Here is a 25,113-nt window from a genome sequence, read left to right on the forward strand (position 1 = left end):
AGAAATAAACATACCCTAGTGGAAAAAAATTATCCCCACTCAAAAAAAAAAAAAAAAAGACAAATGAATACTAGTCCATCTAAGAATACTTAACATTTACTAGACACCTGAATATGGCAAGCACCATATTAAATATTTTAATTACATCCATGTGCTCATCAAAGTCCAAGCTAGATAATATTATCCCAATTGACAAGCAGGATACAAAACTCAGAATCCATAAAACAAATGATAAATTTGACTACATAAAAATATAAATTTCTAATACAAAAACTATCATGTTAAAAAACAAAACTAAAAACTGTTCAATGACAAAAAATTTTCCTTAAACCTCCAGAGAATTTCTAAAAAATAGTAAGAAAAAGATCACAACCCAAATATAAGCAAAGGAATTGTAAATGGTCAGTAATTTTAAAAGTGTCCAGCCTCATTAATAATAAAAGAACACAAATCAAAATCACAAAATATTATTTTTGGTAAGTTTCCCTGGCAAAAATAGATAAGCTAATATCTTATGTCAATAAAGGGACACGAAGATGGAAGGCAATTTGATAATCTCTTGTCAAGACTTTAAATACTCAGTCATTAAACCAGAAGTTCCAGGGCTAGAAATGAATTTGTTGAATGAATATTACATACAAGGATGTCCACTACAGCATTATTTAAAATACCCAAAACTGAAAACCTAAAAAGTCCATCAGTAAAGATCTGGTTAAATAAATGTTAAGTCCATCCACAGAATTAAATGCAATGAACTTGTTTTTGCAAAAAAAAAAATTAAGTTTAGAAACAGAAAAATGCTAGATACATGAAACCAAAAAGAAGTTCATCTGCATTTTCAAATGTAAACAAGTATTACATATATGCACAGAGAAATTCTGGGAAGCTACTCAAAAAATGATTGCCTCGGTAGAGTCCAAACAGGAACAGGGAAGAGTTGAGAAGGAAACTTTAATATCTGAATTTTTTTCCATACACATGTATACCTTCAACAACTTTTTTTTAATGAACTGCACGAAAAGATCACCTCACATTGAACAATAAAGACACAAACTTCAAGGTAGTTTTTTCAAACATTTACTGAACACAAATACCATTTTTCCTTTTACACAGCAAGATTGTTAGTTTCAAATTAGCTGAGCTATTAGGACTGCCAATTGCCATGAAATTAAAAATGATTCTACATGTCAAAAACTCAAATAGAAAATGTCATGCAATATATAAATTACTAATAGACTTCTGGTGCAGTCAGCAAGTTTACTATGTTTATTAAAGTCACGTAAGTGTTTTGACAAAAGTGCACAATAGAATGACATCACTGGGTTGTTATAAATCACAGTGAATTACTAGAGTACAACAATGTAGTTCCTCTAGATGGAGGATTGCAGGAAGGGGTGAATATTATGAAGGACAGGGTCTTTTCAATAGGTTCAGCCAGTCAAATTTTTACTCCAAACTATGCACCTCTGAAAAGACTGGATAGGAAAGCTGAGTTGTTTTTCCCCCCTCATCTTTTCTCCTCTACTAAGCAACAACAAAAAAGCCATGCACAAATTTTACAACACCTGATAAAAAATAGATACAAAACCTGTGCACTTCATCACTTGACAAAGCTTGCATCTTCGTTCCTTCGTTGTTTTGATTAGGCCATCCATCACATGACTCACCCCTAAATGAAAAGCTGTTAATAATTTAGCAATATTCACCCCTGCACACACATCAAGACACACTCCCCATAACCATCAAATCACTGTCCCTTCCCTGCACATGGACACACAGGTACACACCACAAATCTAGGACTAGAGACCACATTTACTTTACAGCTTTAAAAATTAATATATCACCATTATCAGTGTGGTATTTGTTTCAGAACCCATATCTGGGGAGGGGATACTGTACAAATCAGCCCATCTGAAGGAAGATTTGGGCAAATCTGCCAGAAATGTCTAAGAAAGCCCTGAAATGTGATACACATATCAAAGAGCTTTCTATTTTCAAAAGATGATACCCAGAACAATGCTGCACATTTTCAGAGTAGGAATGAACACAGCTTAAAATCCTGTGGACTAAAATCTTTTCGTAGAGCAAAAAGGCAGAGTTTTGTTTTCTTTACCTACCTCTTAATGTTACAGGTCAGTGAGAAAATCAAAACACTCATTTGTACATTGATACATATGGTTAGCCTGAAAACAAACATTTCAGGTTTTTCTAGAAATCTACCATAACAACAAGGACTCTATACTTTCATCCAACTACTCACTAGTTCAACCACTGGCTGCTTCTAAACCAGCAAATCATAATCCCAGATCCAGCAACTCACTCCTCACAATGTCCCATTCCAGAACAAGGAAATTATTCTGCTTGAATCATCCCAAGTAGTCTTATTCAGAGAGTAGCTGCCTCAACTATGGTGAAAACTATTAACAGGGTATCATTCCCTAAAATTTTAATTTTCAAAAACACTTGTCAAATATAGTTGGCATTTAGGGAGCTGCTGACCCCAAATCATATTTTTATTTCAAACAATGTTATCATAACTAAGTCTTCACAATTATCAATTATTAACCAACTATTAAAATAATGAAATAAAACCCTTCTCAGAAACAAACAAGACCAAAGCTTACAGATGGCCCATTTTTTGATTTGTTTGCTTACAGTTCCCACAGCAAAGAACCTTAAAGTAGCTAGGCTGTGGCCTCCCAGAGCAATCCAGGGTGTCAACTGAAAAAGCCATATTGTCAGATTCAGTTCTTACGTAAAAATGTGACCCCTTCTTTATCAACTGAGGGGATAGATCTGCTGCACATTCCTTGAGTTAAATAGTTAACTTAAATTCAAGAGTTCAATTTCACCAACACAGTTAAAAGCAGAAGACCCACCAAAATTTCACATGATTTGCAAACAAAAGCATCCTCCTGGGCTTCTAGTTCACCCAGATTTACATGAAAATTCACAAGCAGGACAGAGAAATTTTGAGAAAGTCTGTAAAGCTATCAAACAAGAGTTACAATCCAAAGCATAATTCTACCAATAACAAACATTAAATGACAAAGGTGGCTGCAAAATGAAGACAGCCTAGAGTTCTCAGTGAGCTGATACAGAACTATTACCTTTCTTACCTATTCATTTTCTTTAAAAAAAAAAAAAATTAAGTTCACAAAGGATTTGGCTAAACATATATTAAAATAATCCTACCAAAAGCAAATGTAAGAAACAGGCATGTAGATCACTTGTTTCAATAAAAGTTTTATACAGGTGGTTCACAATTCATATTGAATTGGTATTACAAGACAGAATTAGATCCTCAGCAAGATAACGCACAATGTACTACTATACTATAGTTTTAAAAAAAGTCTAGTTACCACTAGTACAGTTCATAGTTTATTCCGCTATCTTCAAATTCTTTCTCCAAGTTTGTCAGCATTTCAATGAGCATGATTTACATTATCCAGCATTCAGTCTCCCTTCTTAAAAACTCATTAAATTTTTATTTCTGTCTGAATATGTACATATAATCATTATTCTCATTTTATAAATAAGTAATGTCTAAAATAGTGCTGGTCCTGGGTAGCCAATGGGATGAAATGTTTTTAAAACATGCAATATTATTTGATATTTTAAGTTTTGGTATTAATAATCATGTACATTTAAAATGGAACCAACTAAATACTAAGTATCACAGCCATTCCTCAGACTGTCCAATATGCAGGCCTTGTAGACTGAAAAACAAAAGGTCTGATCTGAGCAATGTAAAAGGCATGATTCACTCACCTTGAGGAAGTACATTTTCTCTTTCAGGCCACTGAGAATTGCCCAAAGCAAGGTACAGTATTCCCTCGATTCACACCAGAGGATCAAGGACAGTAATTTCCAAATTAGGGCTTATTTCAATTCCTCCCTTTAAGCCATCCTAAAAACCTTCCTTGCAAAATGTCAGGTTAGGAAAATAGAAATCTATTACCATGACAGATTTACCATCAAAAGATTCCTAACTGAAGCAAGAAGACACACAAGTAGAAATATAGCAACAGTATCTTACAACTTTGGGGGGGAAAAGCTTTTAAAGTCTCCCCTCCCACCATTCAAAGTATTTCATTTTGTGGGGTATCTCTATTTAAGGCCCTAGGTGCTGATTTTGGCTTGGCCACTGTTTCATACTGATCCAACCGCAATCTCTTTAATAATTTACAAAACAATATCCACACATAAAATGTTAACTTAAATCTCATAGTTTTTTAAGTTTATATCTGATGTTGTGACATCATTATAATGCTTTTCATTAAGGAAAAAAAAAAAGCTGTAGGTCTTCATTTACAGTACCATGCACTATGAGTAGCTAAGGCATTCATTTGGCACTAGAGAGAAAATTACAGATACAGCTAATTTAAATCTCATATCATTTTTAGCATCAATAGAAATAGGTATGTACCTTTTGCTTAATTTCTGTGATGCATAAAAGATAATCACAGAATACTCTTTAGTTTGATCGTTAAAATGCTGCTGATAAATGAAATAAAAAACAAAAGACCTCTGTACAGCCTGTTGGAATAAGTGACATTTTGTTATGGAAAATTTTGTAGCTCTGACAGAAATATCTTTAAAGTGGTATTGAGAATGATTTCAGCATCAAAAACACTTAATTTCCTACACCACATTAGTGACTTTTCTATTTCTTTAAACAGACTAAGAAAGTGAGATAAATCAAAAATATCCTGGTTTCTTTTCATTTGTCATAAACACCTTACCAGGGAAGCACAAATAAATGTCAGGAAAAGTAGCTTCCAAATTTTAAGATACAAGAGAAAAGAAAGAGGGGACAAAAATAGAATGTATAACTACATTGTGACAATTTGTTTCATAAGAAAACAGCATTCATAATTTTTACATGTCTGAGAACTGTATCAAATGCAGACGGCTGCAATTTAGATAAATAACATTAAAACAAAGAATTCAAATAATTCAAGCCTAAAGGCAAAGAGTCCATCAGTATTCTCTGAAAAGTTGGTTTAAGATTATCACTTTGAATATATACTACCCAGCATAATTCAACAATTTCAATGGATTTAATTTTATAAATCTGTAGCTATTATTAGCACTTTTGTTTTCAGATTAATCTGAAGCTATACTTTTTTTTAAGTCCTTCTGATGTTAAAATGTGTTGTATCACTTCACATACATTATGGAAGAGTGAAAACTATCTACAGCAGTTTGGCATATGCAGAACACCTGGATCTCCCATTACTTTTAATGTTCCTTTGTAGTTGTTTTTCCTCCATGAAATCCTCGAAACCGCTGCATGGATAACACACTGACATAGGCTAAACAGAAATACTTTTTGTAGGCAGCTGTTTAAAACATTATCAACTTGAAATCATAAATGTCCCTCATTTGTTACACAAACAGAATATTTTATATTCATTCCTTAAAAAAAAAAAAGACAAATAATTAAGTGACCAATATCCAAACACCTTAATTATAGTTACACCCAAACAATGTGGCTTTGCTTAAAGTGTTTGAAATCAATTACTATATGAGGCTAGAAGACCAAAGACAGAACTAAGGAAGGATGGGTTGAAAGGAAAGGTGGTGGAAAGAAAAGTAAAATTTATGAACACGTAATTCTATTGTCTGTGATTAAAGTCCTTTACTTTAGCACCACATTAAACGATTTTACATATCCAGTCACTTAATGAAATCCAACAAATTCTTCAAGAGTTCTGGGGATCTGGTCTTGATAGTTAATGTCATTAGCCCGAACTGCTCGGGCAGCCAGGCACTTGAGACTCATCTTCATTTGAGTTTTGAGTAGTATTTCAGATACCCCAGTTGTACTTTTGTCTAGTGGAGTCTTATTCTGCTTATTTGTCATGTCAGTGTGAGCGCCAGCTTCAACCAGGCTAATGATGATAGAGTGTAAGGTCAAAAAATCACTGATGGGCCTGTTGTACTGAACGATAATATGAAGGGCACTGTTTCCCTCATTGTCCACAGCATTCACCTCAGCACCACAGTCCAGCAGGAGCTTTGTGACAAGTGCGTTTGGAAAACTGCAGACATCATTGGTGTGGAAATCATCGACTGGGGTATTCGAGTTGACAGCTAGATGCAGCAGGGTGAAACCTTCACGAGTTCTGGGGTCAAGGTGAATCAGGTTGTAGATCTGCTTGTTAATTTTGCGCTGATCTTCTTCACTGCAATGTGTTTTGGTGGAGATGCACACTAAATACAGAAAGGTATAGAGATTACATTCGTAATTGTCCATAGCATTGTGGACATCAGCATCCGGGATATTTTTTACTCTGTTCATACTTTGTTCTATTTCCAAAACACTACATCTCAAAACACATTCTATGTCTGGGGCCTTCACGGTTTCATTCAAATGTATCATCTGTGAGAAAACTTGGGCAAATCGAAGAAGATCTTTGTGGGTATTCCTGTTTCCTTTCTGTCTGAGGTGGAGCGCATGAAGCCAAAGCTTGATACACTGTTCAAATTCCATATTATCTGCATAAACAGCCCCCCTGTAAATGATGGGGTGGGAAACATCAATGTTGTCAGCACCTAAAATCCGTTCCCGAACTATAAGGCCTTCCATGTGAAGAGCATCTCTGTCTTGTCGAATGGATTCCAGTTCCTGAGGGTTTCTACATTCAGTTCTATTCCCATAAGCATGGATTGGTGGCAGAACCTCTTTTTCAAGAATGTTATCACCATCTTGAAACCTCTCCAACATAGCTAAATATAAATAGTGGTATGTCTTCATGATGTCATAGTTCTCTCGGTCATTGGCAAAGGAGGCACCCAAGAGTTCCAAAGCTTCGATCCGACTTCTTCGGTCACAATCAGCATGAGACAGCAACAGTTCAACAACATCAGCTTTACAGCTTTCAGCAGCTACTTTCAATGGTGTCATCCCATGGCCATTCACAACTATAGCAGCTCGCCATTTTATCAGCTCTTTCACAATATCTATGTGCCCGGCTTCAGCTGCAAAGTGCAATGCTGTGGCTCCACAATGTGCTTTAGCGTTGGGGTCAGCGCGTTGCTCTAACAGATATCTGACCACATCAGTGTGTCCCTTATATGCTGCAATCATTAGGCAGGTGTTGTCATACTTGTTGGCAATGCTGATGTTGGCATTATTTTCAACCAAATATTTCACAATGTCCAGTCTGCCATCAAAGCATGCTGCCCGAAGCGGGGTTGAGTTGGTTACTGTGGTATGGTTCACGTTGGCTCCATGGCTGACTAGAAGTTTAACGACTTCAAAATGTCCTGCTCCTGCAGCACACCAAAGAGCAGTGGCACCATCAATGACATACCTGCATATAAAAAGAATAAACAAGTAATTGAAATCAGATGCCCTAAAGTAAGTTTAAAAGATGTATTCATCTGCACTGATAAGGCATCCCTCTCCAGAACAGTAATAAAATATTATTTCTGGTGAACATAAAAACAGGCAATTTGGGGCTGGGGTTGTGATTCAGCAGTAGAATGCTTGCCCAGTATATGCAGGGACCTGGGTTCAATCCTTAGCACCACATAAAAATGAATGAATGGAAAAAAGGTATGGTGTTCAACTTCAACTGAACATATTTTAAAAAAAAAAAAAGGAAATTTCAATAAATGTATTACTATCACTGTTATTTCTAAAGCTCGTGTGTGTGTGTGTGTGTGTGTGTGTGTGTGTGTGTGTGTTGCTGAGAACTGAACCCAGGTCCTAATGCATGCAAAGCAAGCACTCTACCACTGAGTTACATCCCCAGCCACCTAAAGCATATTTTTTTAAAAGTATTTATTTAGAAGTAGTTGGACACAATGCCTTTATTTTGTTTATTTATTTTTATGTGGTGCTGAGGATTGAACCCAGGGCCTCGACCACGCTAAATGAGAGCTCTACCACTGAGCCACAATCCCAGCCTAGCTAAAGCATATTTTTAAAATAAACTGAAGAATTGCCCACTTGCTACTAGCAAAAAGCAAATAAATTTCAGAAAAAAAAAATTGTATGAAGGTTTGTAACATCTTTACCACCAAGCTGATATTGTAGCTCTTAAAAACACAGCAGTCTCCCTTCATTAGTAAAACCCTATTCCCTACAATAACAATGTATTAGATACTGCTTTCAAGTGTGTGGAGGAAAAGCAGATAATATGTTCACTTTGTGAAATTATTATGTACTTATAATTAATGGGGGTTTTTTGTGAATAGTATGCCCCAATTTGAAACATTTTAAATGTCTGTGTGTATACATGAATATATTATGTTTCTACTTGTGTTCCTCAAAAAACTATTATTGGGGATTTGAAAGGGAGAATACTAACAGCAAAAAACAACTAGTACTTCCAGAGAACCAAACAGGTTACCCTATATGGTGGGACTTTGTGACTCTGTATTCACAACCTACTTACTGAACCTCATACGTGCTAAGGTTGCTACCTAACATATAAAATTAGACTCTTGCCAGAAGTACAATCTTTCCCACTTTTCCACTTTAAATTTTTTCCCCAATTTTTGTTTTGTTTTGTTGTTATTGTTTGTTTGGGGGATTAAACCTAACAGCACTTGACCACTGAGCTACATCCCAGTTCCTTTTCATTCATTTTGAGACTGGCCTGGAACTTAAGATTCTCCTGCCTGAACCTCCCAAATCACTGGAATTACAGATGTTTACCATTACACCCAGTTCATTTTCTCAATTTTTAATTCTACTACTGACCATAAGTCCTAAAAAGTAAATATTTTCCAGAGCGATTCAGATCTACTATGCTATAAAACTAATAAATACACATGCAAGTGTTAAGAAAAAAAGTCAAAGAATTATTCACAAAGGAATTAAGTCTACATAACAAAAATCTCACTAATGAGCTTCTCACTGCACAATCTTATGTTTTAAGGTTTTACGTCAAATTTATTCGCCATGAAGTGAAGAAAGAATAAGCTCCCCTTGGTGCTATGCTTTGAATGTGTCAGTTCAAAAATCCAGGTGTTGCCAATGTGAGGTAGAGCTTGTAAGAGATAAGTAGGTGATTGAGGGCTCCTCCCTTCCCAAATGAATTAAGACAAGTAGAAAAGAGGCTTCATGCAGTGGTTGGTTGGTTGGCGGCTGGCCTTCTGCCTTCTACCTTGTAAAGACAATATTCCATTCCTCCTCTCTGAAGAATTCAGCCCTCACTCACAACCAAACCTACCAGTAGCTCAATCTTCGACTTTCCAGCTTCCGGAGAAATGAATTTCCATTCTTAATAAATTACCCGTCTTGGGTTCTTGTTATAGCAGCATAAAATTGACTAAGATGTATAAAATAGTTTAACCTCGGTTAACACCACCACAAAAAACATCACCCAATATCACTTTTGCTAGAAACAAAACACCCAATTCATAATTCGAGCAATTATTTTTTCCAGTTTCAAATCATTACACAAAATGGAGTGGGCATGGTGGTGCACACCTATGATCCCATTGGCTTAGGAGGCTGTATCAGGATGATTGCAAGTTCACAGCCAGCCTCAACACTGGTAAGACCTTAAGCAACTCAGTGAGACACTGTCTCTAAATAAAATTTAAAACAGGGCTAAGGATGTGTCTCAGTGGTCGAGTGTCTGCCCCTGAGTTCAATCCCCAGTACCCTCCTCTCAAAAAAAAAAAAATTATTACACAAAATGTCTATAAGTACAAGTCTTCTCAGCTGGCAATGTTCATCTATAAGGAGGAGAGTAGCACTAACTAGAAAGTCTTGAAGGTGTAAAAATGTCCTTGTATGTTGATCTGGGTGGTAGCTACCTGGATGAATATTTACAGAAAAATATTCAGCAAACTGGACACTTAAGATATGTGCATTTTACTATATGATAATACTCAAAAATTAGAAGAATTCTGAAATTTCTTTTTAAATTTTTATTTTTAAAAATGTTATTTGGGGGCTGGGGATGTGGCTCGACAGTAGAGCGTTTGCCTCGCATGCGCAAGACCCTGGTTCAATCTTCAGCACCACATAAAAATAAATAAGAGAAATAAAGGTATTGTGCCCAACTACAACTAAAATTTAAATATGTTTTAAAAAATGTTATTTGGTCTGCACTTGCCTAGCACTTGCAAAGCCCTGGGTTTAAACCCAATCTCTGTTGAAACAAAGAGAGAAAGTCCATCTAATTATTAACTGATTTTTAAGAAATAAATAATCAGTAAATTAAGATATACCAGTGGTGTATTTTATTAATAGTTGCCAAATGTACCTATGGCCAAGAGTTCAGTTCAATAAAAACTCATTTACTATAATTATAAATACAAAGTTCAATAAAACGCTTTCACCGTCAACAAAAAATGCCATTTGCAACATCAAAAATATCAATACCTAGTCATAAACCAAATGAAAAACGTGCAAAACATCTACACTTAAAACTATAAAACACTTCAGAGGCTAACAGAAGAAAACCCAAAATAAATGGAGAAATGATTCATGATCATGGTTTTGAAGACACCATAGTGTTCAGATGTGAATTTTCCACCAAAAAAATCTACACATCTGATAAGATCAAAATCTTAGCAGATGGGCTGGGGATGCGGCTCAAGCCGCGCTCACCTGGCATGCGTGAGGCACTGGGTTCGATTCTCAGCACCACATAAAAATAAAGACGTGTCCACCGAAAAACTGAAAAATAAATATTAAAAAATTCTCTCTCTTTAAAAAAAAAAAAATCTCAGCAGATTTTGTGTGTGTGTGTGTGTGTGTGTGCATGCATGAGCACATTCACATGTATAGAGAAATAAACAGGCCAATTCTAAAAAGTATACGGAAATGCAACAAGACAATCATGAAGAAAAATAAGGTTGGAGGACTAACTACAGTAATTAAGAAAAGCATGTCACTGGCACAAAGGCAGAAAAACATATCAATAGAACAAAAAATTTTAGAAATGGACTCACACATGTAAGAATCACTTGTTTTATGACAAAGGCTCCAGGGAAATTCAGATAGAAAGTATGACTTCTTTATTAAATAGTGCTGGTGCAACTAAATAACCTCTGTGGCAAAAAAAAAAAAAAAAATAGCCTTGACTTCTATCTCACGCTATATATAAAATAACAGTAATATAAACCTTTAGTCAAAATACAGTACCCCTTCATGTTCAAAACACTAGAAAAACCAGGGACAGTAGGAACATACCTCAACATCATAAAAGCTATATATGCTAAACCCAAAGCAAACATCATTCTAAAATGGAGAAAAATTGAAAGCATTCCCTCTAAAAACTAGAACAAGACAAGGATGCCCTCTTTCACCACTTCTATTCAACATCATCCTTGAAACTCTCAATTGGACAGGAAAAACAAATTTAACACAGCAAAGTACAGGATATAAAATCAACACCCATAAATCAAACATGTTCCTATACATATGTTACTAATCTACCTAGAGAAATTAGGAAAACTACCCACTCACAATAGCTTCAAAAAAAAAAAATACTTGGGAATCAATGTAACAAAAGGGGTAAAAGACCTCTACAATGAAAACTACAGAACACTAAAGAAAGAAATTAAAGAAGATCTTAAAAGATGGAAAGACCCCCCCCCCATGCTCCTGGATAGGCAAAAATTAATATTGTCAAAATGGCCATATTACCAAAAGTGTTATACAGATTTAATGCAATTCCTATTAAAATCCCAATGATATTCTTCATAGAACTAGAAAAAGCAATTCTGAAATTCATTTGAAAAAAAAACAAGAAACCCAGAATAGCCAAAGCAATCCTCAGCAAGAAGTGTAAAGCACAAAGCATCACACTACCAGACCTTAAACTCTATTCTACAGAACCATATCAAAAACAGCATATTGACATCAAAACAGACATATAGACCAATGAAACAAAATAGAAGACACAGAGATAAACCCACACACACACACACACACAAAAAAATACAGCTATCTCATACTAGACAAAGGCACCAAAAACATTCACTGGAGAAAAGACAATCTATTCAATAAATGGTGCTGGGAAAACTGGAAAATCCACATGTAACAAAATGAAATTAAACCCTTATTTCTTACCCTGCACAAAACTCAAAGTAGATCCAAGACTTAGGCACTAGATCAGAGACCCTGCCCCTAAGAAAAGAAAAAGCAGGCCCAAACCTTCATCATGTCAGCTTAGGACCTGACTTACTGACTTCCTTACCAAGACTCCTAAAGCATAAGAAGTAAAATCAAGAATCAATAAATTGGACAGATTCAAACTAAAAAGCTTCTTCTCAGCAAACAAATCAATAACATGAAGAGAGAGCCTATAGAATGGGAGAAAAATCTTTGTCACATGCACCTGAGACAGAGCATTAATCTCCAGGATATTTAAAGAACTCAAAAAATTTAACACCAAAAAAACAAATAACCTAATCAATAAATGGACTAAGGAACTGAACAGACACTTCACAGAAGAAACAATCGATCAACAAATATATGAAAAATTGTTAACATCTTTAGCAATTAGAGAAATACAAATCAAACTACTCTACGATTTCATCTCACCTCAATCAGAATGGCAATTATAAAGAATACAAACAATAAATGTGGGCAAGTATGTGGGGGAAAAGGTACACTCATACGCTGCTGGTGGGAATACAAATTGTGCAATCATTAGGGAAGGTGGTTTGGAGATTCCTCAGAAAACATGAAACAGAACCACCATTTGACCCAGCTATTCCATTTCTCAGTTTATACCCAAAGGACTTAAAATCTGCACATTACAGTGATGCATCTCAATTCACAATAGCTAAACTATGGAACCAACCGAGGTGCCCTTCAACAGATGAATGGATTAAAAAAATGATATACACACACAATGGATTATTACTCAGCTATAAAGAAGAATGAAATTATGGCATCTGCAGGTAAATGGATGGATGGAAGGAGCTGGAGAATATGATGATAAGCAAAATAAGCCAATCCCCAAAAAACAAAAGCCAAATGTTTTCTGATTAGTGAATGCTAATTCACAATGGAGTTGCAAGGAAGGGTGCTAGGGAAGAATAAAATTACTTTAGGTAGAGGGGAGTAAAGGGAAGGGAGGGGGTATGGGGTAGCAAAGATAATAGAATAAATCAGACATTATTACCTTATGTACATATGTAACTATACAACTGGTGGTATTCTACATCATGAATAACCAGAAGAATGAAAAATTATCCATTACATATAATGTATCAAAGTATATACTACTGTCATGTATAACTAATTAAAACAAATTGTAAAAACTTTAAAAATATTAAAAAAATATAAACCTTTAATGTGAAAAGCAAACAGTAAGGGCTTTTTTAAAAGAATAGACACTTTGATAGGGAGAGCATCACACACCTATAATTCCAGCTACTTGGGGGTTGAGGCAGGAGAATAGTAAATTCGTGCCTAACCTCAGCAACTTAGCAAGAATGTGTCTCAAAATAAAAAATAAAGGGCTGGGGATGTGGCTCAAGCGGTAGTGCGCTCGCCTGGCATGCATGCGGCCCGGGTTCGATCCTCAGCACCACATACCAACAAAGATGTTGTGTCCGCCGAGAACTAAAAAATAAATATTAAAAATTCTCTCTCTCTCTCTCTCTCTCTCTCTCTCTCTCTCTCTCTCTCTCTCTCTCTCTCTCTCTCTTTAAAAAAATAAAAAATAAAAAGTGCAGATATAGGGTAGAGTACCACTAAATTCAATCTCTAGTAGCCCCAACCGCATCCCTCTTCACACAAAGAATAGACTTAGTGACCTTGGGAATTGATCATTAATTTCTTAAACAATTCACAAAATTATTATTAATCATAAATGACAAAGTGCACTTCAGTAAAAAAAAAAAAAGGAATTTCTTTTTTTTAAATATTTGTTTTTTAGTTGTAGTTGGACACAATACCTTTATTTTTATTTATTTATTTTTATTTGGTGCTGAGGATAGAACCCAGGGCCTTGCACGTGCTAGGCAAGCGCTCTACCGCTGAGCCACAATCCCAGCCCAAAAAAAAGGAATTTCCATTGATCAAAAGACTTTACTTAAAAAGTGAATAAGCAATCCACCCATTGTGAGAAGATATCTGCAATAGATATCTTTGCCAAATCAATAAGAAAAAGGCAAAAACCTATTTTTTAAAAAAAAACGAGATAATAGGACTGAACAAGTAGGCTTCACAGAAGATTTCCAAATGATCACTATGAAAAGATGCTCAAGATAATTCCTCACCAGAGAAATGCAAACTAAAACTAGTACTGTCCAATACACACCCTCCAGGAATGCTAGAATTAACAAGACTGATAGGACAATACTAAGTGTAGACCAGGATGTGGAGCAACTGAAACTCTTGATACTGGCAGAAACTGCTGGTACAAGTGTAATTTGGTTCAATATCTGGAAAAACTGGCACTATCCATTAGTTAAACATGTACCTACTTTATGCCCAGCATTTCTTCTTACTTCTTCCTTAATGTATACCAAAGAAAAATGAATGCAAATGTCTACCAAAAGACAAATATAAAAATATTCGTAAACGCTTTATTCATAATAGTGAAATACTGAAAACAACCAAAATATCCATTAAGTGGAAAATGGATAAATTGAAGTATTTTCATGTAGCATTAAAGAAAATAAGTCACATTCTACTGTTACATGGATTCATCTCATAGATAGTGTATTAGCACAAAAAGCTAAACACATAAGAGCATACTGAATGATTTCATTTACAGAAGTTCAAGTACAAACAAAACTAACCTACAATAATAGAAGTCAGAATAATCATTACTTCTGGGAGGGGAAAAGGGAGAAATTGAGAAGGGGCATAAAGGAAATTGTTAGGGTGATTAAAATATTAACATTAATATTAGCATTAATCAAGAAAGTGATTAAATGCATTTAAGGTTCATGTACCTTTGCTAGATGTTATGCTTTAATTTGTGTGTGTATATGTATGTGTGTGTGTGTAAACAGGAGGCACAAATGGCTTTAAATAGTTTCAATGACTACAAACGTTTTATATCAAAGATTTTCAATATACCAAGCACTGTATTAACCACTTAATAATGCAATAGATCTCATTTAATCTTTACAGTTACAATGACCCAATGAGGTAGATATTATCATTATGTCCATTTTACAAATATAACTGACAGGTTTACTTGAGATTGAATATACAAAAGTACTTTGAGTATCATAAAATGCACCCAATGGAAGGAAACATAGTATATGTTACTGTTCAAACATTTGTTTCAAATTAAAAAGCAAATTTTCCAAACTGATTATTAATATAATCTACCAAAAACCAAATACATAGTTATGTATGGTTATATTTAGATGGTTAGTTACAATATTTCCTTGCTCTGGTTTTTAAAATATAAAATTACTCACATTATATAATACAAATCTAAACTACTTAAAACTCAAAAAAATATTACATTAAAATAAGTACTCAAGGGCTGGGGTTGTGGCTCAGAGGTAAAGTGCTTGCCTAGCATGCATGAGGCACTGAGTTTGATTCTCAGCACCACATAAATATAAAATAAAGATATTGTATCCACCTATAACTAAAAACAAATACTAAAAACAAAAGGCACTCACATTGTCTTTAACTCTAGTAATTAAAGTATTACCCTTTTAAAGAGAAAAAGAAAAAGGGATTAGAATATTTTTACCTCAAACTTCCCAGAATCTATGATAAAGTAAAATACTAAACTGCAAGTATGTACTTCCCTTGGTTTTCATAATAGAAACTATTATGGTCAGTTTTGCTAGAATAGTCTAATCAGTTCCATTTTTTTCCTTTTAATTCTATACAGTAATGTCACAGAAACCTCAAAAAAGTTCCAATTAACTTTTTAGCAACATTCACTAAGTTACTATGAGAGAAACCCAGAAAACATTCTTTCCAGACGCAGTCCAAAACTATAGTGCAAATTCTCTATTATGCTTCTTCATCTTATAATAAAAAAACTATAATCTTATATTCACCTTTTCAAACAAAAAGTATGTATCAGACCACAGAAAGTTTTCACAGTAAAAGATAACTCTTTTTTTTTAAATATTTTTTAGTTGTCAATGGACCTTTTATTTTATTTATTTATATCCAGTGCCTCACACATGCTAGGTAAGTGCTCTATCCCAGCCTAAGAGATAACATTTCTAATCACAAGGCTAAGCACACCGATCTCCAGATTCAATGTGAACTACAAATGCCTCTTTCAAACATTTGAAATGCAAATAAAAATGCATTAAATGTATATGGTCAGCACTTTATTTTAGCTAAAGTCCTTATTATATCAAGCGTAGTTCCTTCAAACATATATTGGCAAGGATTTTCTAAATGCAGTCAGATGATGGTGTGGAACAAGCCTATCCTACACCTGGACATTTATGAATAGTATTAGTACTAACACTGACTTTAAATGTAAGGGCACTCAATAAAAAGCTTCAGCATTCTCACAGGTCCTGTTCTCCCCATCCATGTCAGCAAACCTCCTCAAGGACAGGTGGTCCCCACAAATACTGGCAGAGAGCAGTCAGACCTCAGTCCAGCACAATATTCCATGGTCACATGACACTATTCCTTTATTCTGTTCCACACCTACAACATTCTTAGCAGCTTCCCATTCTCCAACTACAGATTCTTCTTTCATTCTCACTCATGACTTTTCTTCTTGTCCACTCACTTATGTCAACTTTGGTACTCATGTGTTAAGTCATAAGTAAAATAATATCAAATATTGCTCCTAAGAAAAAGCAAACAAGAACTGAAATTATCAATATGGGGCTTAATACAGGTGGTGTTCCCTTCCCCCTTAAGTCTCAATTGAATCCAGTTTGGTTTCCTAAGGTATTACAAAATAAGGTATTATTTTAAAAAAGTTTTAGGCAGAATACATACTTAAATTATATATATATACTTTTATACAATAGTTATTTATTTTTGTCCCTCCCTTTCACATACATACATACAAAACACAGCAAACAAACTCATAACTAAAGATACTGTTGCAGAGACTGGGGTTGTGGCTCAGGGGTAGAGCACTCATCTAGCACATGCAAGGCCCTGTGTTTGATCCTCAGCACCACATAAAAAATAAAGGTTCTATGTCCAACTAAAATAAAATAAAAGGTACTATTGCACGGGCTGAAGCTAAGAAATGAGTCATTCTAAAGACAAATACCAAGTGAATAACAAAAATCATTTAAAAAAATATATTAAGTGAAGAGCAGGAGAGATGGTGAATAATTTGGCCAAAACTTGTGCAGATGGTATGCAAATAACTAAAAATTAGAAAGTTATCTATTTCACACATAAAGAGAATATGTTTGTTAGTGTCCATTGGCTATGGGTCTCAACTGCCAAGAGAAGATAAAGTAGAGGAATTGGCAAAGTACTTTCAAGAAGCCAGCACTAGGGCAGAGGCTACAGCTCAGAAGTAAAGCCCTTGCCTGGCTTGCACAAGGCCCTGAGTTCCATCAGCAACACCTCAAAACACAAAACAAAAGCCAGACCCAAAGGATTGAGTGAGCTTCATATTGTTAACACCACTCAGGCTAACATTTTCACAGTATCTGAGTAAGTGCAAAGACAAATTATCACATTTATAAATAATCTTTTCTGGTTCTGAAATGCAAAAATCATTTTGGGATAAACTCCAAAATAATCCCACGAACTGGCATGAGGGCCAGAATGGTGGCCATAAACTTCGATTCTTCTCTTTTATCAATTAATTGGTAAGTTCCTCAAAAGTAGAAACCTTAAAATTTCCTCTTTATACACAACAGAAAGTGATTCAGGGTTAGGCCTACCAGGGCATTTAGTAAATAAAATAAATACTAGACTACTTCAACACAGCAGCTAATAAATTCACAGTTGTAATAATCTATAAGCTAGATTATAGTTTAGATTCAATAAAGCTCCGAGAAAATGGCAAATGGTGGAAATGTTTGAAACTGCAGTTTTGCCAGTTTTATTCTTTATATTTTACACAAGTATCATTAAAATCTGGTCCCCACCTCTTTCCAGTCTCTCACAATCTCCTTTGTAATTGCCCCATCTTAAATTTTTTCTTGCAATAGCAATGAAACATTTGTCATTGCCAGTGCACCAAGCAGCTGTCCCTCTTCTACATGGCTACTCTCTTTAAAGCCCAGCTCATAATCACCTCTTCAGTGAAGCCTTCCATGATCCCCACCCCCACTACAAAGCTGAGCACTCTCCCTGTTTTCCCTCAGTAATCCAAAGATTTCTAAGCCTAAATGGCAAAGCATCTGCAATTACTCATTCATATATCTATTTCTCCCCCTATACACACTGTCATCCTCCACAGTGGGAACATTATGTCATTTGTCTCTATATACCAATACCTAGCTACTACAGAGTCTTCAACATATATTGAACACAGTAGGTGTTCAATATGTTTGCTTGCTACACCCCTTAATTTCATTAGCCAGTGCAGAATACTGGACAAGGTAAGCCACTAAACACACTCATTGCTATATTTCTAGTCATTTCAGGTTATTTTAATTGCCTCCTCAAAATAGCTTTGATGATCCAAGAAGATACCAATAAGCAAAGCCTTTCTAACTTCTTTAGAAAACTATTTTCTCTCCTGACTGTTCTCTCTTATCCACATTAGCAAGCTCATTAGCAGTAGTGTTCCCTGTAGCTATTATTGCAGAGGATCATATCTTAATGGATACATGTGCTTATATAGCTGGAATGATGTTCATGGGTCATTCTGCTTTACTCCTGCTCTAGGGGTAGGTAAAGCTATGAGAACGCAGGAAGTTAAAAAAAAAAAAAAAAAAAAAAAAAAAAAAAAAAAACAGAGAAGCTAGTAAGGGTAAGGGGAAGCACGCATGAAACAGGCTGCCATCTTTAGTCAACACCATCTTCGTAATGGTCCCAGAGATAAGCCACCACCCATGGGCTATCATGGTTTAAGATGTTAACACTCTAAAACATTTCCTCTCATCTAAAACAGAATAAAAAGCTTTTATTAATTAAACCTAAAACAGAATCAACCGAGGGCTGGGGTTATAGTTCAGTGATGGTAGGCTTGCCTGGCACATGTGAGGCACTGGGTTGGATCCTCAGCACCACATAAAGATAAATAAATAAAATGAAAGTATTGTGTCCATCTACAATTTAAAATTTTTTTTTAAAAAAAGTCAACCAAAATTAACATATCCTGGTCATCTTGAAAAAGCAATGTTTTTTCAATGGGGTTTTAAGCAGGTAATTTTTGGTCACCAAAACTAAAGCACACATCATTTTTCATGCTTAGACGTCATCTACTTCAAAAGAAGAAAATGCTAAAAAAGCCTACTCACTGGTATGAGTCAATAAAAACCAATGCAATCAATGATGCAAAACCTTTATGCAGTTGTAATCTGTAAAAAAAATGTTTAAATCCTCCAGCACAGAAAAGAGGATAACATAAAACCTGACAATTCTGTTATTATCATATCCCAAAGTATGTTCAATTAAACTCAAAGAACAAATTTTTAACAGTGACAATATAAATTTCTGAACTCCCCACCTCAAATTTCAACAGTAACTAATCAAGCTTCCCCACATCATCACGTGTACTTTAACAATGGCACCATCTTCTACATCAGGTCCAGTGCCACTTTTTAGCCAACATATCAATCCCAGCAATGTGGAAGACTCGGAATCATGTCTTGAGATGTCTGGCTGCGTGACAATCCCTCAAGAGACCGCAGCTGCTTCTGGTTCTAGAGACTCATTTTGACATAAAAGCCTCAGCAATCTGCTGGGGGCTTTATCGGCCCACTCACATGAAGGGGAGAAACTGGGGTGGCCAAATAATCCATCAGAGGTCTTCAATTTTAATTGCTGACCTCGTTAATTTCTGATCTCCATTACAACGCCAGTACTGATAAAGGTAAAACCTGGAATCGCAGCTACCCCTCCACACCGCTTGTTCACGGACTACCTAGTAGAGAAGACCATTAGATCAAGACTGAGGGTGTGGCTCTCCATCTACAGAGGGAATAGGGTAGAGATAGATGAAGATAGGCAGCAAAATATGGGATGCAGTGTTAACTCTAGGAGATGAATTGGGCACTTAGTAGGACTGGAGGAGGTACAAGAAAGGAGAAGTGAGTACCCACATGAAGGAGGGTGAGGGAGGGCAGGGTCCATGAACTGAGTCCGCGGGCATCGGAGGGGAGGCTGTAGTTTGGTATACCTACCCGTCGAAGCGGACGGTGCCAGTCTGCTGGGTCTGCACACGGTAATGTTCTAACAGCAAGCGCACCACCTTGGCGTGCCCATTGCGGGCTGCGATGATGAGGGGCGTGGATCGCTGCCCTCCCTGCTGGCTGACATAGCCGAGCAGATAGCGGATATCGCTTTCAGACCGGTTGAGAAGCAAGGCGGCCAGAGTCAACACCTTGCCCTCGCTGGCGGCCTTGTATACATAGCCAGCCAGGCCCTCCATGGCCGCCGCCAACTCCAACACCCGTTTGGTCGCCACCGCTGCTGCTGCCTTGCGCCCCCGGAGGCCGCGTTCGCCAGCACTTCAGACCTGGGCCCTCACAGCCCATTCAACAGGGCGCCGTCGCCGCCGCCGCGCCCAGGCAGCAGCGCGGCCCGGGGAGGGCGGAGACGCAGGGGTGGCCGAGTGCCGCAGGGGCACGTCTGCGACCCGGCCCCGGGAGGGAGGAGGGCGATCAGGGCCGCCCCCAAGGCCCCAGGCGCCGGCCCTGGGCCGAGGAGATCTCCATGGCGGCCGCCGCCCCGGGCCTCAGGCCGGACCCCTCCTTCCTGCGGGATGCGACAGGCGCGTGCCCGAGCTACGGGTCGCCAGCGGAGCCCCGAGAGGGCCGCGCGCGCCCTGGATGGCGAACGATGGGCGCGCCTCACCCGGCCCGGCCCGGCCCACCCGGCCTAAGGCCGAAAACTGCCTCCGCCTCTGCTCTCTGCCGTCCCTGGCTGGAAGAAACCCGCAAGCGCTCGCCCACCGGAGCTCAGAAGTGCTGGGCACGGTGCAGGGCTTTGCTGACCCACGCGTGGGTGGCCCCGGAGCGACGCGGAACGCTCCCGCAGGATCAGCGCCGGAACTTGGGGCGGGAGGCAGGCGAGCCTCCGCAGACAGGGCCGGGAGGGGGGAGGGAGGAACGGTTAAGTGGGGTGTCTCTTCCAAAGCCGACCGGCCGGCAAACGGGGCCTTGATGAAGAAAGGTTCTGCTACGCGGAGTTGGCGCATCCCGGATTCCGGCCTGTGTGTCCTCATTGCCCTTGACGCGTGGGGTTTCCTCCTCGCCCCCTCACGAGACTGGGACTTCCTGGCTAGGGAGGGGGTCGGAGTGAAGGCGCTGAACCAGTGGGTTAGGGAGTCTACCCCCATTTTATTATAGACATTGCTGGACCCCTCTCTGTCCCTGATCCAGGAGTCTGGGGAGGAAGTAGCAAGCTCCCAGAGGATCCATTTTAGGAAAAGGGCAGCTTATCTGAGCCCCCAACATGTAGAAGGGCCTGAGAACCGCAACTGCACCCAGACTCTGAGAAGGGACAGGAAGTCCAGCATGCCCTCCAAGGAGAGGCAGATTAAGTGGGTGAGGAAGATGGGGAGAGAAGGGAAACTGCTCCCTGATGAAGAGGGGCAGGTATTCTAAGACGAAAGGCGAGTTCAATGATCAGATAGAGCAGGTCTCTAATTCTGAGCCTTCAGAAACTCTGCTTTCTCACAGTCTTCACAAGATTGTTGTTAGGAGTTGAAAAGATCGTTTATCGAACTCTAGAAATCTATATGTGCTAAACTTTGCTTAACATTAGGTATTCAGTGGTAGGCCAGCCCTCTCTCTCTCTCTCTCCAGGGTGGTGTTGAGGGTGGGGGTCAGACAAGTAACCAAATGATAACAAGACTACTTGAATTAGTGTCAATACCATTTGCTACGAAGCAAATTAGAGTAGTGTGGAGGTTGAGCAGGTGACTAGTTTGGGTGGTCAGACAAGACCTTAGTGACAGGTGACAAGAACAGAGGCTAGGCAGAAGAGTAACTAATACAAAAGCCCTGAGTAGGGAACTGACTTAGTGAAGTCAGGAAGAAAGGTTAGTGTGGCTACAGCAGAGTGGACCAAAGAAAGAATGTTAAGACAGCAAGATGCAAGTCACATTAGGGCCCAGCAACCCATGGCAGAGGGTTTAAGTTCTACTCTGTAATGGGGCATTTGAAGAGTTTTGAACAGGGAAATGACAAGATACTGTTGCTTTTTTAAAAAAGAAAGAAAATCCCCCTGGCTTCTGTACTGAAAGTAAACTCAGAAGACAAGAATAGAAGCAGCAAATCCAGTTAGGAGGAAAAACTCAGATTAGGATGGTAGAAGTGGACGTCATGAAGCACTTGGGGCAGTCATGGAAAGTACTGGCTCAATATGGAGGTGACTTCTTCCCAGGCTCCCTCAAAAGACAGTATCTCCCTATTGAAAGGACACCCACATTTATTTTGCTCCAAGGGACAGGGACAGGCTCAAAAAGTTCAGATAAATTGTTTTATTTCAACCCCACCATTAAAATCCTAGGAGATAAAGACCTCATCTCAGTTGCAGAGCTACTGATGAGGTGTTAGGCCACTTCTCAAATTCTCTCCCATTTTATAAGCACAACTTTACCTGTTTGCAGATCCCTATGCAAACATTGGGGGTTCCCCCCCCCCCCCCCCCCCGCTTACCATATTAAACAAAAACAGTGTTGCAAATAAAGATTAAAGATGAGATTTAGTGATAACTTCTGAAATAACTGGTGGAAAACAGGATAAACTGGCTGGTTTCATCCTGGGGCTTCAGTATTGTAAGAAAATCCAGGTTTGGACAGGCTAACACAGCTTTTTGACCTCTGGGGACTTATCAGTGACACCTTCAACTGTGTGAGCCAAGGCCGTCTTCCAACTTCCTTCTGTGGCTCTATAAAGCAGCCAGGCTTCTGGTCTTCCACCTCTCTCTTCTTTCTGCATCTGTGCCTCTCTCCATGCCACCCTCCCACCCAAAACACACACACACACACACACACACACACACACACACACACACACACACACACACGCATGCACGCGCGTGCGCTTTGATTACCTCGGCACAACTCCCATTCATGGAAGAGTGCTTCCTCTCTATAACCTGCCTAGAAAAGAACTCCTCACAGCCTTTTGCTGTGTTTTATCCCCAGATCATTCTTTTCCCACCTGACTTTTTTTTGAAGAAAAGGACTTAAAAGCCCAGACTTGTTCCAGCTTTGTCTTCCAAAGATGGCATAACTCATCCAGACATTCACTCCTCTTGCCCTCCTTGCCCCATTTGTAGTATAACTGCTGGTTAACCAAGACAAGAGTCTGGACCAAGGGTCATATTTGACAGGGGCTCAGAACTTGCATTGCATGGCTTTCTTCCCCAGGCAAAAATATGTCTCTGCTCCAGCAGCCCAAGGGTACTGACCTTGGGCTGCTGTTTTCTTCTATATTTATCACAGTTCTTAGTATAGGGGTCTGGATGCTCTTGATTGCTCAATTAGCTGACTAGCGCCTATTAGGTTGGCTCTATTTACCTGAGCTTGGTGGGTGACATTTCTGTGGTCAGACTGTGCAAATCTGAGGGAGGATGTGTAAACAGGACAAGACTGCTTTTCCAAAGGCCAGAACCCAGAAACAGTTCCTTGGACTTCTGACCTATTACCTGGACAGAAAGCTCCTGAGCAAATGACAAATTGTGAAATATAATGACAAGTAGTTCTAGCCGGATAAGTTTGCTGATGACAATAAACTGCCGACTTCCACCTGGACAAAATACAGGAGGGGGCTGGGTTGTGGCTCAGAGGTAGAGTGCTCACCTATCATGCATGAGGCACTGGGTTTGATCCTCAGCACAATATAAGTAAAATAAACATTGTGTCCACCTATAACTAAAAAATAAATATTAAAAAAAAAAAAACAGAATGGCCAGCCTTTTCTAACAGTTTGCTTCCTGGGGATTATAGTGGCTCTTCAACAGAATTGACTATACCTTCCAAGGATCATTTCTTCTTCCAGTTTGAGCCAGGCTTACAGTTCTGAGGCAATGGAGATTCTCAGATTTTACAGAGAAGACATGCAAGGGCTGGGGTTGTAGCTCAGGGGTAGAGCACTTGCCTCACATGCATGAGTCCCAGGGTTTAATCCTCAGCACCACATAAAAATAAATAAATAAAAATAAAGATATTGTATCCATCTACAACTCAAAAGAGAGAGAGAAGACATGCAAAATGTCATTTTTCAAGCACCAATAAAGATACCTTGTTTTAGTCCTAGAGTGCCCCCACATACTAAAAAGTAAGAGAGAGACTAGCATTGAATAGATCGGGGTTAGATCCCCATATCTATAGGCTAGCTGTGCGGCTTTGGGCAAGTTCCTTCTTCTGTGTTATGGAGTTAACTATTTTGCTTGCAGGGCTGTATGATGGCGATTTAGAAGCTGCTTGGCCAAACCTGGGTCCTATGAAAGAGTCTCCATCAGTGCATACTAGTTTCCCTCTCCCTCACTCCACCAGACAGTTCCCCATCTGTTGTGCCATTAATCTGCTCAACAGAGAACTTCCCACCCTCTCTGCTTTTTCCCTGCAGAAATGTGCCTGCCTCTGAGAATGGAGAGTAATTTCACAATACACAAGAGCTGGGAAGGCTAACGAAGAAGAGTTCAGAAATTTCAGCAAAGCTACAGAAAAGGAAAAGGTCAAAAATCAGGGTGATAATTCTCTGGTTTCAGAGAAGGGGTAGCCTGTTGGCTTCATCCTCTGCCTCCCACTCTCCCACAATTTCCTGAAAAGCAGAACTAATGACTGGTGAAAACAAACCAAGAAGGGTGGCAAGGGACAACTGGTTAGGCCCTGCCAGGGTTAGCTTGGTCAGGAAAGCAGATTGAAGCAGCATGTCTACTGTGTTCTAACTCATTCTTCCTTGTGATACCATCGGAATGGTGAAGAGTTCAGCTTCCCAGCAGGTTGAAGTTTGAACATGAGAGAAGCACGCCAAGGCAAGCATATGAAGCAGGGTTTATTTAAAAAGAGGTAACGTAGACTTCTCCCATGAGGGAGAAGGGGACCACAGCTGGTATCATGGTATCCCAAGAAGAG

At 38.4% G+C, this 25,113-nt stretch overlaps 1 protein-coding gene across 1 annotated transcript; it reads right to left on the reverse strand.

Annotated features, from left to right (window-relative positions):
• Positions 1–1,061: 1,061 nt before the first annotated feature.
• Fem1b (fem-1 homolog B) lies at positions 1,062–21,116 on the reverse strand. The gene is made up of 2 exons (XM_005316732.5): positions 20,207–21,116; positions 1,062–7,323 (listed from the first exon to the last, which is right to left on the reverse strand). The coding sequence occupies exons 1-2, from the start codon at positions 20,452–20,454 to the stop codon at positions 5,688–5,690; spliced, it is 1,884 nt and encodes a 627-aa protein (XP_005316789.1). The 5' UTR covers positions 20,455–21,116; the 3' UTR covers positions 1,062–5,687.
• Positions 21,117–25,113: the final 3,997 nt, after the last annotated feature.

The sequence above is a fragment of the Ictidomys tridecemlineatus genome, chromosome 5 (assembly GCF_052094955.1).
Source record: "Ictidomys tridecemlineatus isolate mIctTri1 chromosome 5, mIctTri1.hap1, whole genome shotgun sequence".
NCBI lineage: Eukaryota > Metazoa > Chordata > Mammalia > Rodentia > Sciuridae > Ictidomys > Ictidomys tridecemlineatus.

What these genes read in the sequence shown, in the direction of transcription:
- Fem1b (XM_005316732.5), bottom strand. Translation starts at nt 20,454, where the DNA reads ATGGAGGGCCTGGCTGGCTATGTATACAAGGCCGCCAGCGAGGGCAAG. An exon ending in GGCACCGTCCGCTTCGACGG is followed by an intron (nt 7,324 to 20,206) that starts GTAGGTATACCA and finishes TTTTATATGCAG; the next exon opens with GTATGTCATTGATGGTGCCA.